Below are 15,232 nucleotides of genomic sequence, written 5' to 3'. Positions count from 1 at the left end.
TCCCGAATGGTCGAAGATTTCTAATATTGTTTTATTCTTTATAGATATACATGCTTATAGTAAGCGCCATGATTATTTACACAAGTGTTAAACAACAGTTAGCGTCATTACAAACCCTAACTAGAATAATATGGTTTTCTTCTGGCCGTGAACATGTAAATCCACCGTGGCCGAGGGGTTGCGCGCTCGCTTAGGAAGCGAGAGGTCTGGAGTTCAAATCCCAATTAAGGCAACACATTTTTTTCAAATTGTTTAAAGTCTTATAGCCAATCTACTACAATTAAAACGCTGGAAAGCATTGGTGGCACTATACAAAAACAAATTGTTTTATAAACTCACAACCTTCACCTTTCTGACATTCTGAGACCGAAACAAATTCAGCGCCTTCTGTGCTTTGATTCTATATTGAGGAAGTGACTTTGACCCCAGGGGTCTAAAAGCAATACCAACTGGGGTTTCCACAAAAGCTTGCTATACACCAAGTTTGATTACAATATCTACTTCAAAACTCTAGTTACAGTCTGGAAACCATGAAGTGGACAGACCAACGGGCCAACAAGCGGACTCCTAGTTACCTCTTAACTTTATTTGTGGGGGTATAATAAAAATAAACCATGGCAGTATTCTCATTGCTGATTCTTATGTATAATTTATGTTTCACAATGGTGATATTTTCATGTAAAATATATGGTACCGATGCTTACTTTAACCATTGAATGTTAAAAAAGAAAGAGAAGTCAGAAATGTTTGGCTAGGAAATGCATATTGTATTTGGGAGTAAACATATTTTCCCCTTATTGTGAAAATGTAATCTGTTGATTATATGGTCAAGAACTGTGACTAAAACTGATATTCACCGTTTTTTGATATTCATTATTTTGTGATATTCACACTTTTGGTGACATTTCATCCCTACCATCATACCCACAATCACATCAAACTATGTACTACATGGTATTAGATAAATTATACCAATCATATTATACAAAACCATTTTTAGTAACAATGACCTTGACCCCAGGGTGTTGGGTATTTGGTCTATTTTAACCCAATTGCAACTACCCGGAGTGACATTCAAACTTAAATGATATTCAACCCTGGGTGATATTCAACCTGACATTTAATGAAATTGAAATAATAATATTTTATAGATTCATTCACCCTTGCAAAATTACTTTAAGAATTTATATATGTTACATAGAGTAAGATTTGTTACAGTGAAAATATAATTGTAAACTGGGACAGGGCAGAGATGTCATGAAAAATTAAATATTTTAAGACTGATAACATGATCAAGCTTCGTGCACAGAAAACAACAACAACAACATATATATAAAACTTTTGAAAAAAATTTTATGTAAACAAATTTAGTATGTTTGTAATGTATATAATGACATTTAATGAATGTTAAAAATCTTACATGTACATGTATATGAAAATAAAATGTACAATAATTTATAAGAAAAATATGAGAAATAATTCATTTTAAGGCACATTATGCATAAGAAATTCACACATTTTTCTTTTCTTTATAACAGAAAAACATGATTTTTATTATGTATAAATAATGGTTTATGAGCATGTTAGGTGCTTGTCAAATGAAGATAATAGCACTTAATTTAAAATAATTTGACATAAAAGTAGCAAAATTAAAACAAAGTAGTATTTTGACTTCCATAGAAAATCACTACTGTACTGAGTTGCCAAAAAACAAGTAATGAGTAACTGTTTTAAAACTATATAACAGGACATCAAAAATTATATAGCTTCTGAGAAATAAAGTTAAAACATGAAAGCATTTGAAGGGCATAATAGGCCTTTTTACTGTCAAATTAAACTTTTTATCATTAAACATAAAGATCATGTGATAAAAAAATTCAACAAGTTGTTCAGTTAAAATTCTTAATGTAAATGTTATGATAATGATATAAGGTGAGAAGTTTCACAAACTGTATGGTTAAACATTAAACTATGATTTTTAAAACATTACCAAGCATGCAGTGATAAAATCAAACCAAAAAGTTACTGCTACACTGTATTTTGAATTTACAATCTATTTCCAATAAAAAGAGATTGTCATATTATATGTTATTCTTTTAAATTTATGTTTATAGGCGTATATATTTTAAAATTTTCTAAGATACTTAATAAGCTATATCTTTCTAATTTGATTGCAACAAATTTTTTTTTTTTTTTTTTTTTTTTTTTTTTTTTTTTTTTTTTTTTTTTTTTTTTTTTTTTTTTTTTTTTTAATTTTCTTTTTTTTTTTTTTGGTGCAAACATACAACCTAAATGAAAATTAATCTATCAATTAAATCACATGAAATTTTCATTTTATAAATACATGTATTCATAATTAATCATGAACAAAAAATCTTAACAAAATAATTTAAGGTCATAGCCAATACAGCAGTAACAAGAGCTGTCCGTAAGACAGCGCGCTCGACTTTTTTTATTGCTTGCCAATAAAAAAAGTTTTTGCAGTAAAAGGCAATACAAGAATCTCTGTATGTGTTCTGTCCGTAGCTGGTCACTTGTCCACCAATCAAATAGGCGAGATAAAATGTGAAATATGCATATACTACTGATTTTAATTTCAAGTACAAAAAGAGAAAAATAACTAGTTGTTTGATACCCTTGAATATTACAGCAATGTTTATATGACATAATTTATGGTAAAGTGAACAAGTGGATAGGAATGAATTTTTTTAGATTTTTTAAGTTTTTTAGTGCTTGCCTATAATACAAAACATTGACAGTTAAGGGCCATAATTCAAATAAAATCTTTGACAGAATTACCTTCTCCTGGAAATGTTTGGGAATCATGATTGTAAACAAGTATTCCAACTTTCAAATTAATATCTCAAACAGTTCAGTCAAAAAGTGGACTGGTACTAAAAACTTAACCAAGATTCTAAGTCGATAAAAGGCCTTAATTTTTAAAACAAATCCTTGACAGAGTTACCTTCTCTTGCGTACAGATGGGGGTAATGATGTGAAATAGCATTAAAAGTTTCAAAGCAATATCTCAAAGGGTTAAGGCAATAAGTGGATTTTACCCATATTCAATGTATTTTCTAAGTCAAAAAGGGGCATAATTCTGTCAAAAACCTTGACAGAGTTATGTCCTCTTGTCTGTTGATGAAGGTCGTGATGGTAAACAAGTATGGTCAGTTTCAAAGCAATACCTCCAATGGTTTTGAAATAAAGTGAGGTGGTACAAAAAACTTAACCAAGCTCAATTCACTTTCTAAGTCAAAAAAGGGCCATAATTCTGTCAAAAACCTTGACAGAGTTATGTACTCTTGTCTGTAGATGGAGGTTATGATGGTGAACAAGTATGGTAAGTTTCAAAGCCATACTTGTAATACTTCTGAAATAAAGTGGGGTGGTACGAAAAACTTAACCAAGGTGTGACGCCAACGCCGACGCCGACGCCGACGCCGGGGCGAGTAGGATAGCTCCCCTTTTCATAGAAAAGTCGAGCTAAAAATACAATATATGTGACCAATTTGAAACTTCATTTACATCAAAGTAAAGTATATACAATTTATACATCAGATCAACAAATAAAAACAGAGCTCAGCATCAAGAAATAAGATCACCGATTCCCATACTGATCTGATCCCTATATTATCCTGTAATATCATTGACATAATTCAATAAAACATGAAGTTTATTGCTTCAACTAACATTATTGACTTGAAATTCTGCCGTCAAGAATCATGTCTCTTGTGACAGTTGCGTGCACACACACACCTACGTTCATAAATACGAGTACTGTGGGAACCTAAAACAGTCCTTGACGTCACTTAACTTTTTTTAATGTACGTATTGAATTCTTAAAGAAGTTCAATTCTATAGCTCTTGAGATAAATAGAAACAATTTTGCAATTTGCTCATTGTTAACTATTAATATTTATCTTAAACATTTCAAGGGCAATTCACTTTTTTTTATTCTTAACGTCAATGACAATGCTAACGTCTTTTAACATCATTTGTAAAATGATGTTAAGGGTCATTTTCTCATGATGGTGTTTAATTATATTAGAATGAATACCAAAAACAATATAATATTTTTTTTTTTTTTTTTTTTTTTTTTTTTTTTTTTTTTTTTATTTTTTTTTTTTTTTTTTTTTTTTTTTTTTTTTTTTTTTTTTTTTTTTTTTTTTTCGGAGACGGACATTAATGTAAGCGCGGAAATTCATGTTATATAACACGTTTTAATATGAACGTTATCAATTCCGGACAAGTACAGCTTCTTACAACTGCGTTAGGGGATGGAATCTTTGGCTCAGTAGTCTAGGATACTACTCCTACCTGAGTTCGAATCCCAGCCTCGGCAGTTCATCACGGATATCATGTGCCTGACACATGCGATAAAAACACGTGATTCTGAAATCTTTGACACCATATCATTCACATTTCCAAAACTTTTTTAATAAGGTATTACACCATAAAGTTGTGATGAACTGGTAAATTCTCATCAAGAAAACACAAAGTTATTCACTACTTTTTAGTTCCATGTTAACTATCAGAATGGTCATCAATGTGATGTTCCAGATCATTTTCTAGAACACTATCATGTCTATAAGGTAAGTGTTGGATTTCTCCCTCTGGATATGTATGTTCTAAATCTCCTTCAACGCCATACACACGGCCATCTCCAAGAATATCATCTAGAAAAAAAGAAATAAAATTTTAAAATCAACATATGTATTATCAAAGACATACAATAGAACACTCAGACAAAAGTTCAAAACATCTTCGTATCACATGTAGTTAGCATTATTTACAGGAACTCCACTGAGGAAAAAACCCTAAAACCTAAAATTAAAATTTCTAACAAAGATCCACTGGGGCACTTAAAACAGAAATATATGCAAAAGATAAAAAGTATATTCAGTAATGAAATGAAAATCATATTTTTTTGGTCTTTTTGGATCATTTTCCCATTTAGAATAATTATTCTGGAAAAAGAGTGAGCGAATGATCTGAAATTTTGCAAACAAGTTATTGGTCTAGACCTTCTTAAAATAGAACATTAACCTCAAATAGTATTTCCAGTCCTGTCATGTCAAAAAAACTCAGCTGAGTCTTTTAAAAGTAACACTATGTTTATAGCATGTAATTTAAGAATATCAATTCAAAATTATAAACTAAAAAAATAAAAGCTTAAGAAAGTTGATATATTTTTTATGGTTTCATTTTTAAAAATTTTATGATCCTATCAGGTTGTAATCCCATTTAAAAAACGGGGTGTATATTTAGCCCGTAGATTTAAAATATTTCCCCCTTTGGGTCCTTGGGTAGATTTTCTGTTTTCGTAAGCACATCTTGTTGCCCAGAAAAAATAAAAAACTTTGATTTTTTTTCAAAAACACTTCAGGAGAATAAAATGAGGGTTAAAGCCTTTTCTTTGTAAAAGCCCAAAGCTATTTAGCCTTTTTTGGAATTTTTTACCTTGGTCCCACCATCAAACATCCCAAAATTAATTCCAAAAAAAGGCAATATCCCTGAGCAATATTTATTTATTTACAAGCAAAAAAAATGGATGATGGTTCCCCAATACCCCTTCCTTCTGATTTCCTGCTGAAAATTGACCCAATTCTATTTACAAAAACTGGCTTTCCCGAATTGTTTTTAAAAAAATTTTTTATAAAAATATTCAAACTAAAAAACATATTTAAAAAAGACCCCGGGGGCCCGCAGTGTTAATGGGTTTTTGTTAAGTGCAAACCCGTTTTTGGGCAAAATCTTAAGGGAAAGGGGGGGGGGCATTAACTCCCCAAAAAAATATTTGCTTTTTAGAATATTGGCCCCTTGTCAAATAACTGCACCTTGTCATGATAAACAAGTTGTGTAAGTTTAATAGTAATTACTTTTTTAATTTTTGAATAATTGGCAACATTAAAGTATTTGAACAACAACAAGTAAAACAACAATGATGCCGCAGCAATCATGATAGTTTGACTCTTTCTGAAAAACAGAGAAGCATAAACATTTTGAGCCGCGCCATGACAAAACCAACATAATGCGTTTGAGACCAGCATGGATCCAGATCAGCCTGCGTATCCGCGCAGTCTGATCAGGATCCACGCTGTTCGCTATCAGTTTCTCTACTTGTAATAGGGTTTGTAGGCGAACAGCATGAATCCTGATCAGACTGCGCCGTTGCGCAGGCTGGTCTGGATCCATGCTGGTCGCAAACGCATTATGTTCGTTTTGTCATGGCACGGCTCAAATGTAGTTTAAGAAATATGATGCCATATGCCAAATATCTAACTTCAGTCTTTGTAGATTCAAATAGGATTTTTTTAAAGTCTTCATTTTTTGCAAGTCTATTTTTAGCTCCTGTGACCTACTTATGTATCAGACTGAAACCTGTAAAATAACATTTGTAGAAGACCAGCTAAGAAGAATTCTTTTAAAAAATACAAAAATCTTACTTTCTGCATTACTTAATATAATTATGTTAGCTACTTACTATCAGGTACATATAACTGTTTTCTAAAGGTCTCCTGTATAGAACCACTTCCTTCACTGTGGTTCATAGTTGAAACACTTCCTGCTGGATCAGGTCTTATTCTGGCACCATTATCTTGATCTACCCTGGCACCAGTATATTCACCTGCCCTTGCACCAGCATCTTGATCTGCCATGGCACCAGTATCTTCATCTGCCCTGACACGTGTATATTCACCTGCCCTGGCACCAGCATATTCATCTGCCATGGCACCAGTATCTTGATTTGCCCTGGCACGTGTATATTCACCTGCCCTGGTACTAGTATATTCACCTCCCCTGGCTCCAGTATCTTCATTTCTATCTTCAGAAGGATTCAGATATCCTCTTTCATGCAAAGCCTGTATATCAAGACCCGTTGATAGTTCTCTTGACTTTTTATTTAATGATCCAATACTTAATTCAGGAGCATCATCAAAAATAGCTCTAAATTGTTCTCTAGCCAAACTGGCGCTAGTCTGTGACTGATAACCACTGGTGCTGTACCTTAAATCACCATCTCTAGTATTGTCATTAGAGTTGTTGCGTTGACTAACGGCCCTATCAGATGCTATATTACTTGATCTACTACTGCGATGCCCATTAGAAGATTGTACACCAGAATCTATTGTGTTACGGTGCGACTGATCTCTGAACATTTCTGAGCTTAAATCAGCTGCATGTCTGAAAGGGTCAGCATCACCTCTTGTTTCTTTAACAACTTCTCCTCTTACTAAATTTCCTTGTGGCAACAATTCATTATCCTCTATAACATCCTGGTCATTTGGATTGTTGAGGATAGAGTCAAACTTCAAGTGAGAGGTACTCGATGGTTGCTGGGGTTGATTATAAACTGGATTTACTGTATTCAAACTACCGGTATTCTTGTTGCTAGCCTCCTTCCCTATTGGCGGAGGTCTGACTGCTGCAATTAATAAAAAAAAAAATTCTGTAACTTTTTTGTTGAATTGGAAACTTATCATTTGACCTGGAAAATAAATTTAATAATTTCATTGTTTCAATTGGAAAATAGATCTATAACTTTTATTAATTGTAAAAAGATAATTCAACTTTGTCGAACTGAAAAACAATTACATCAGCAAGTGAGGCTGACTGTCACTAATTCAGATATGTCACCAAGCCACTTTTGTTGTCTTTTTGTGTTCCTCTGAAAAGGTGTGATTTTCACTATATTTCTGCCAAAGGGACCAGAGATCATGTTTAAGAGTTCGAGCGATCCGAAGTAGAACAGTATATACATTTTATAGGAATTTTGCGTCGGACTGGATGATGAGTTCAAGCAAAGACAAATGTGCTCAAAGTTTGAAATCTAAGTGTCTACTCTTTTGTTCTGAGAAGAAATAGCCACTAAGAGCTTACTGAATGAATAGCATCAAAGGAAATTTACTGTAACCTATTGTTCCCCTAAGTATCTGTACATTTGTACGGACAGACAGACACAATACGGAGAAGTGATCCCTACATGTCTACTCTGTAGAGGCGACACAACAATTTGATAATTGAACACTAATTATAAACAGCATCATACCTGGCAAAGCTATGCTTATTTCAAAGCTTCCACAATGTTTATACTTGTTGTTTAGCATCATTTTCCACATATAAAGTCCTGCATCCCTATCAGAGGCATTATTTACAGTGTACGAGTGGATATATTTCTCCCATCTAATACAACTATTATCTTTTCCTTCTATCATAAACTTTGTAACTTCATAAGCTCCAGTAGAGCTCGGTATAATTTGAAAATCTGACCCTGAAAGTATAAGACTACCATCAACAAAACATAAAAGCTCTAAAATTCCTACATAAAGTAATTTCAAGTTTCATGTTGATACCTTTTAAAATGTTTGAATAGTGGGCTGCATTAAAGTTTTTGCATAGTAGCTTGACTTTCTCTTCGAAACAAATGAGCTGATAATTAAATTTGTCTTTCAGCAGAGTATCAAAATGACATTTGTGACTTTGACATGTTATTACAGTGACAAAGGTTCTATATAAAATAGAATTATGCTTAAACAACAATATATTAAATATTGTGTTGCTATACATCAACAATATCTAGAAAATCCTCCATTATAATCTTGACTCCCTATATATTATACCAACAACTGGCAATAAGGTGCTTATTTCAAAGACCATTATTTCTTAGTAAGAAACTTTACATTAATTGCTTAGTACTGGTTGGTCCCAGGAACAGATTCGAGAGTGCTTCAATAAGCTTATAGCTTCCAATGCAATCAAACTATTGTAAAATAAATTTGTATAAACTAAACTATTCCAATAGGCATTTAAAAGTCAGTAAGAGAATTGTTACACTATTTTTCATTGGTTTACCAAATTTCTTACATATTTTCATACAAATAACACTGTTTAAGCAAACCTCGTCCTATTGAGTATATGTCTCCTTGCCAGGGTATGCTCTTTTTTCTTTCTCCACCCTCAAATTGTATGATGCTTACAGTAGGTTTGACTGAAAACAACAACAACAGAATTTAAAGCAACATATCTCCAGATCCATGCTAATTTTCATGAAAATTTGAAAATTTATTCAAAAGTAAAAATATTGTACAGGGAACAATAGAAACTTATTTTTATACATCACAATACACATAACTTACCAAACAAAAATTGAAATATGCAAAAATAGCCCTTACTGCATTATACACGCAGTAGAAATACGGTAATAAATACTTCAATATCTATCATTCATTAAATGCACACACTTGAAAATACTTAAATATTGAACCTTTTTTACTTTTATTAAAATCTTAGGGCATTTTTCTCAAGTCTAATTTTCTTGCAATATTTTGCTGATTTAAAGGCATGTAGGTTTAACACTGACCAATCCAAATTGCATAAAGGACACATCCTTTAAACTTCTAAGACAAATTTGTCAGAAGAATCTTGTGGTATATTAAAAGATGCTAAGAGTATGCATTAAGTATGGTGTTGGGGAGCCGTGAGGTCTTTAGCTGGACGTCCAGGTCATGCAAGGCATGGTATGCGCAACTTAAGGTCAAGGGGTGAGTCCAGTAAGCCTCTGTCATGCCAGACACAGATTACGGAGCTAGGTCTACTAAGACTCTGCATATGGCCCCTACTATGATATTGTGTCCTCAGTAAAAAGATGGAGACCGTGCTCCCTGTTGCGCACAGATTTTACAGAGGGGGCGACAAATGTTAGGTGGGATAACCAGGCAGGGGCGGTGGTCAGCCTCCTTTGGTGCCCATCAACTGACCTCCCACTACTGGATCACTGCCTTGTGGTTTGTCGTTGGATCAGCAAAGGCTATGGGTAAGGTAACCCCCAACAGAACACCTACAAAGTTGAAATCAGAGGTGCTGGGCCATTGGCATTCTCTTTACAAACATCAACACCATGTAACAACAATATGACTACAAGTGAACAACAGAAAAAGAAGAAGAAGTATGGGGGGTGCTGCTGGCTATAACATCTGCTGTGAATCAATGTTTTCAATATTACCTGAAGGATCTGGCGGGATCAATTTGCTTGTTTCATCATCTGAATCGTCTTTACGATCTTCACTGTCTAAGTTTCTTCTAGAACCAGATAAGCTTTCAGCTCTACTAGCAGATTTACTACCTGACTGACTGCCATCTTCCAAATCACTTTCTGGTTCAACAGGCTCACTAACAAGATGTTTTACTTCTAAAAATAGAAAAATAGGGAAAATACTGCTGAGGTGCACCATTAATTAACTCTCAATTTCTAAATATGAAAAAAATGGGTCAAAGACAGAAAAGGCCGCTTTGCATTTGTATACCAAATATCATGATTCTGTGATTTTACGAAAAAAATTTGCCACTGATCATCTATGTCGAAAATTTAACTTAAAGTCGGTAAAAAGGATGTGGATAAGCAATAGACCTAAAATAGAATCCCACGGTAAGGGACCACGTATTAATGCTGTATGCCAAATATCAAGAGGCTGTGATAAGTAGTTGCTGAGAAAACTGTTATGAAAATTTCCTACCATTGACCGCTAATGTCGAAAATTTTAACTAAGTCTGTAAACAGGAAGTGGATAAGCAACAGACCTGAAATAGAATCCCACAGTATGGGACCACGTATCAATGCTGTAAGCCAAATATCAAGAGGCTTTGATAAGTAGTTGCTGAGAAAACGGTTACGAAAATTTCCTACCATTGACCATTAATGTCGAAAATTAAACTAAGTCAGTAAACAGGAATTGGATAAGCAACAGACCTGAAATCAAATCCCACAGTATGGGACCAGGTATCAATGCTGTATGCCAAATATCAAGAGGCTGTGATAACTAGTTGCTGAGAAAACTGTTACGAAAAGTTTTTCCCTGCCCGCCTGCCGCCCGACATTCACCATACAATAATTAAGACCAGTTTATTATTCAATCTGAACAAGATCTTTCATCTGTTTTAGCAATATTTTAAAAATATCTACAAACTGAATAGCAAACAGTGCAGATCATGATCCGACTATACAGAAGTGACAGCTGATCTTGGTCTGCACTGGTAACATAGATATAGGTAGATACAGTTGCTGTCAGCAGGCTAAGAATTAAATTTTACAAACTTATCTTTATCTAACACAGCTTTCAGTTCAGCACAAAGTAATCATGCATTACATTTCTTTAAGCTATGGTCTTTCAAACACTGAAAACCCTGCATGTTGTTGTGTATTGTTTATATTTGAATTTGCAAAACATGAAAATAATCAAAACACTAAGTCTAATTATAACAAGAATTTGTAACAGAGTTACCAACGTCCCCCGCCTCGGGGTAGTTTTATATGAAGCATAAAATTGTGCTATTTCAAAAGATTGAGGACTATCAGTCCAAAATTATGATCAATGCTAGATCTGCAAATGCAACAAAAAATTTATTAAAGAAATAAAATGAAAATGGAATTTAAAAATCTATCATGTTAAGCTTTGACCTTTAAGTGTGACCTTGACCTTGGAGGTAGGGGTGAAGGTCTTGTGCATGACATATTGTCTTATAATTGTAACTATTTATGCCAAGTATTTTTAAAATCCCTTGAACTATATAGACGTTATAGATCGGACAAAAAATATACCCTATAACAGACTATGTTAATCTTTGACCTTAGACGTTATAGATCGGACAAAAAATATACCCTATAACAGACTATGTTAATCTTTGACCTTGGAGGTAGGGACCCATGCTTTGCACCTGATATATCGTCTTATTATTGTATTTTTAAAATCCCTTGATCTATGAAAAAGTGATGGACTGGACACAACATATATCCTATATAAGACTAGGTAAATCTTTGACCTCTATGTATGGCCCTGACCTTGGAGGTAGGGACACATGTGTTACTCATGACATATCATCTTATCATTGTGACTATTTGTGCCAAGTATTTTCAAAATCCCTTGATCTTTGAAGAAGTTATGGACAGGACACAAAATATACCATATTACAGACTCTGTTAACCTTTGACCTCTAAGTGTGACCTTGACCTTGGAGGTAGGGGTGCAGGTGTTGTACTTGACATATCGTCTAATTATTATGACTATTTGTGCATAGTTTCCAAATCCCGAAGAAGTTCTACATCAGACACAAAATATACCCTAAGACTCTGTTAACTTTTGACCTCTAAGTCTGACCTTGAACTTGGAGGTAGGGATGCAGGTGTTGCGCATGACACATCGTCTTATTATAGTGACTATTTGTGGCAAGTATTTACAAAATCCTTTGATCTTTGAAAAAGTCATGGACCGGACATAAAAAATACAATGTAACAGACTATGTTAATCTTTGACCTCCAAGTGTAACCTTGACCTTGAAAGTAGGTGACTGGTTGTTGCGAATGACACATCGTCTCATTATTGTGAACAATTGTGCAAGTATTTACAAAATCCCATCAAAGATAAGTTATGGACTGGACACGACATATACCCTCAAATAGACAATGTTGACCTTGAATGAGCAAGTGCGACCTTGACCCTGGAGGTAGGGGTCTGGTTGTTGTGCATGACACATTGTCTTATTATAACAAACATTTGTGCCAAGTTATTTCAGATTCCTTTGATAAATGACAAAGTTATGGACCGGACACAAAAATGTGACGGATGGACAGTACTCACAAAATGGTACTTATGTGACTTTTCCTTTGATCTTTTTGGCCATTTTTAGTCACACAAGGCTTAAACAAGAGCTGTGGGTAGGACAGCAACGCTCGACTATTCTTAGTGCTTGAAAGTAAAAAAAAATGCTTGATACAGTTACCTCCTCCTGTTTACAGGTTGGGGTCATGATGGTGAACAAGTGTGCAAAGTTTCAAAGCCATATGTCAATGGACTTTGAAAATATTTGAACTATTACAAAAACTTTAACGTAAATTCTAAGTCGAACAAGAGCTGTCGGTAGGACAGCAACACTCGACTATTCTTCGTGCTTGATAGTAAAAAAATGCCTGATACAGTTATCTCCTCCTGTTTACAGGTTATGGTCATGATGGTGAACAAGTGTGCAAAGTTTCAAAGCCATATATCAATGGACTTTGAAAATATTTGAACTATTACAAAAACTTTAACGTAAATTCTAAGTCGAAAAAAGGGGCATAATTCTGTCAAAATGCTTAAAAGAGTTACCTCCTCCTGTCTACAGGTTGGGGTCATGATGGTGAACAAGTGTGCAAAGTTTCAAAGCCATATGTCTATGGACTTTGAAAATATTTGAACTATTACAAAAATTTTAACGTAAATTCTAAGTCGAAAAAGGGGCATAATTCTGTCAAAATGCTTGATAGAGTTACTTCCTCCAGTCTACAGGTTGGGGTCATGATGGTGAACAAGTGTGCAAAGTTTCAAAGCCATATGTCTATGGACTTTGAAAATATTTGAACTATTACAAAAACTTTAACGTAAATTCTAAGTCGAAAAAGGGGCATAATTCTGTCAAAATGCTTGATAGAGTTACCTCCTCCTGTCTACAGGTTGGGGTCATGATGGTGAACAAGTGTGCAAAGTTTCAAAGCCATATGTCTATGGACTTTGAAAATATTTGAACTATTACAAAAACTTTAACGTAAATTCTAAGTCGAAAAAGGGGCATAATTCTGTCAAAATGCTTGATAGAGTTACCTCCTCCTGTCTACAGGTTGGGGTCATGATGATGGTGAACAAGTGTGCAAAGTTTCAAAGCCATATGTCAATGGACTTTGAAAATATTTGAAGTATTACAAAAACTTTAACATAAATTCTAAGTCGAAAAAGGGGCATAATTCTGTAAAAATGCTTAAAATAGTTACCACCTTCTGTCTACAGGTTGAAGTCATGATAGTGAACAAGTGTGCAAAGTTTCAAAGCCGTAATACAAAAACTTCAACGTAAATTCTAAGTCGAAAAAGGGGCATAATTCTTTCAAAATGCTTGATACAGTTTCCTCCTCCTGTCTACAGGTTGGGGTCATGATGGTGAACAAGTGTGCAAAGTTTCAAAGCCATACGTCTATGGACTTTGAAAATATTTGAACTATTACAAAAACTTTAACATAAATTCTAAGTCGAAAAAGGGGCATAATTCTGTCAAAATGCTTGATAGAGTTACCTCCTCCTGTCTACAGGTTGGGGTCATGATGGTGAACAAGTGTGCAAAGTTTCAAAGCCATATGTCTATGGACTTTGAAAATATTTGAACTATTACAAAAACTTTAACGTAAATTCTAAGTCGAAAAAGGGGCATAATTCTGTCAAAATGCTTGATAAAGTTACCTCCTCCTGTCTACAGGTTGGGGTCATGATGGTGAACAAGTGTGCAAAGTTTCAAAGCCATATGTCTATGGACTTTGAAAATATTTGAACTATTACAAAAACTTTAACATAAATTCTAAGTCGAAAAAGGGGCATAATTCTGTCAAAATGCTTGATAGAGTTACCTCCTCCTGTCTACAGGTTGGGGTCATGATGGTGAACAAGTGTGCAAAGTTTCAAAGCCATATGTCAATGGACTTTGAAATTTTTTGAACTATTACAAAAACTTTAACATAAGTGGTTACGCCGACGCCGACGTGGACGCCGACGCTCGGGTGACTGCAATAGCTCTACTTATTCTTATCGAATAGTCGAGCTAAAAAGGGGCATAATTCTGTCAAAATGCTTGATAGAATTACCTCCTCCTGTCTACAGGTTGGGGTCATGATGGTGAACAAGTGTGCAAAGTTTCAAAGCCATATGTCAATGGACTTTGAAAATATTTGAACTATTACAAAAACTTTAACGTAAATTCTAAGTTGAAAAAGGGGCATAATTCTGTCAAAATGCTTGATACAGTTACCGTCTCCTGTCTACAGGTTGGGGTCATGATGATGAACAAGTGTGCAAAGTTTCAAAGCCATATGTCAATGGACTTTGAAAATATTTGAACTATTATAAAAACTTTAACATAAGTGGCAGACGCTGACGCCGACGCTCGGGTGACTACAATAGCTCTACTTATTCTTATCGAATAGTCGAGCTAACAAGAGGGCCATGAAATCGCTCACCTGTATATAGGCCCCGGTGCGGGGCCAATTTTAACCCAGGGGCTTTTATTTGAACAAAGTTGGTAGACACCCATTTGAAGATGTTTCATGATAAATATCTAAGCTCTAGCTGTAAGAATTTTTTTAAGTTTTTACAATACACATATAGGGAAAAACAATAACCCCCCCCCCTCTGGGCGGGGCCAATTTTGTCCCAAGA

The 15,232-nt window shown here is 34.3% G+C and overlaps 1 protein-coding gene and 1 long non-coding RNA gene across 3 annotated transcripts in view; one reads left to right on the top strand and one right to left on the bottom strand.

Moving 5' to 3' along the window:
- Positions 1–2,294: 2,294 nt before the first annotated feature.
- On the top strand, positions 2,295–3,644 carry LOC132754149 (uncharacterized). Its single transcript, XR_009629045.1, has 2 exons — positions 2,295–2,412; positions 3,487–3,644. It is a non-coding gene; the product is annotated as an uncharacterized LOC132754149 (long non-coding RNA).
- A 2,818-nt stretch (positions 3,645–6,462) lies between these two features.
- The window catches only part of LOC132754148 (uncharacterized), a 31,638-nt gene continuing 22,868 nt past the window's right edge, over positions 6,463–15,232 (bottom strand). For both annotated transcript variants that reach the window (XM_060744741.1, XM_060744742.1), the window contains 4 exons: positions 10,007–10,192; positions 8,903–8,992; positions 8,054–8,275; positions 6,463–7,429 (listed from right to left, as the gene is read on the bottom strand). In XM_060744741.1, coding sequence (XP_060600724.1) covers positions 6,480–7,429; positions 8,054–8,275; positions 8,903–8,992; positions 10,007–10,192 — 1,448 coding nt within the window. In that variant the 3' untranslated portion in view covers positions 6,463–6,479. The remainder of the gene's footprint in view (positions 7,430–8,053; positions 8,276–8,902; positions 8,993–10,006; positions 10,193–15,232) is intronic.

This window comes from Ruditapes philippinarum, unplaced genomic scaffold (genome assembly GCF_026571515.1).
Source record: "Ruditapes philippinarum isolate M1 unplaced genomic scaffold, ASM2657151v2 ctg6247_1_1_1_1, whole genome shotgun sequence".
Lineage (NCBI taxonomy): Eukaryota > Metazoa > Mollusca > Bivalvia > Venerida > Veneridae > Ruditapes > Ruditapes philippinarum.
Note: the sequence above shows the minus strand (reverse complement) of the source record. Positions and strands in the feature narration are given on the sequence as shown.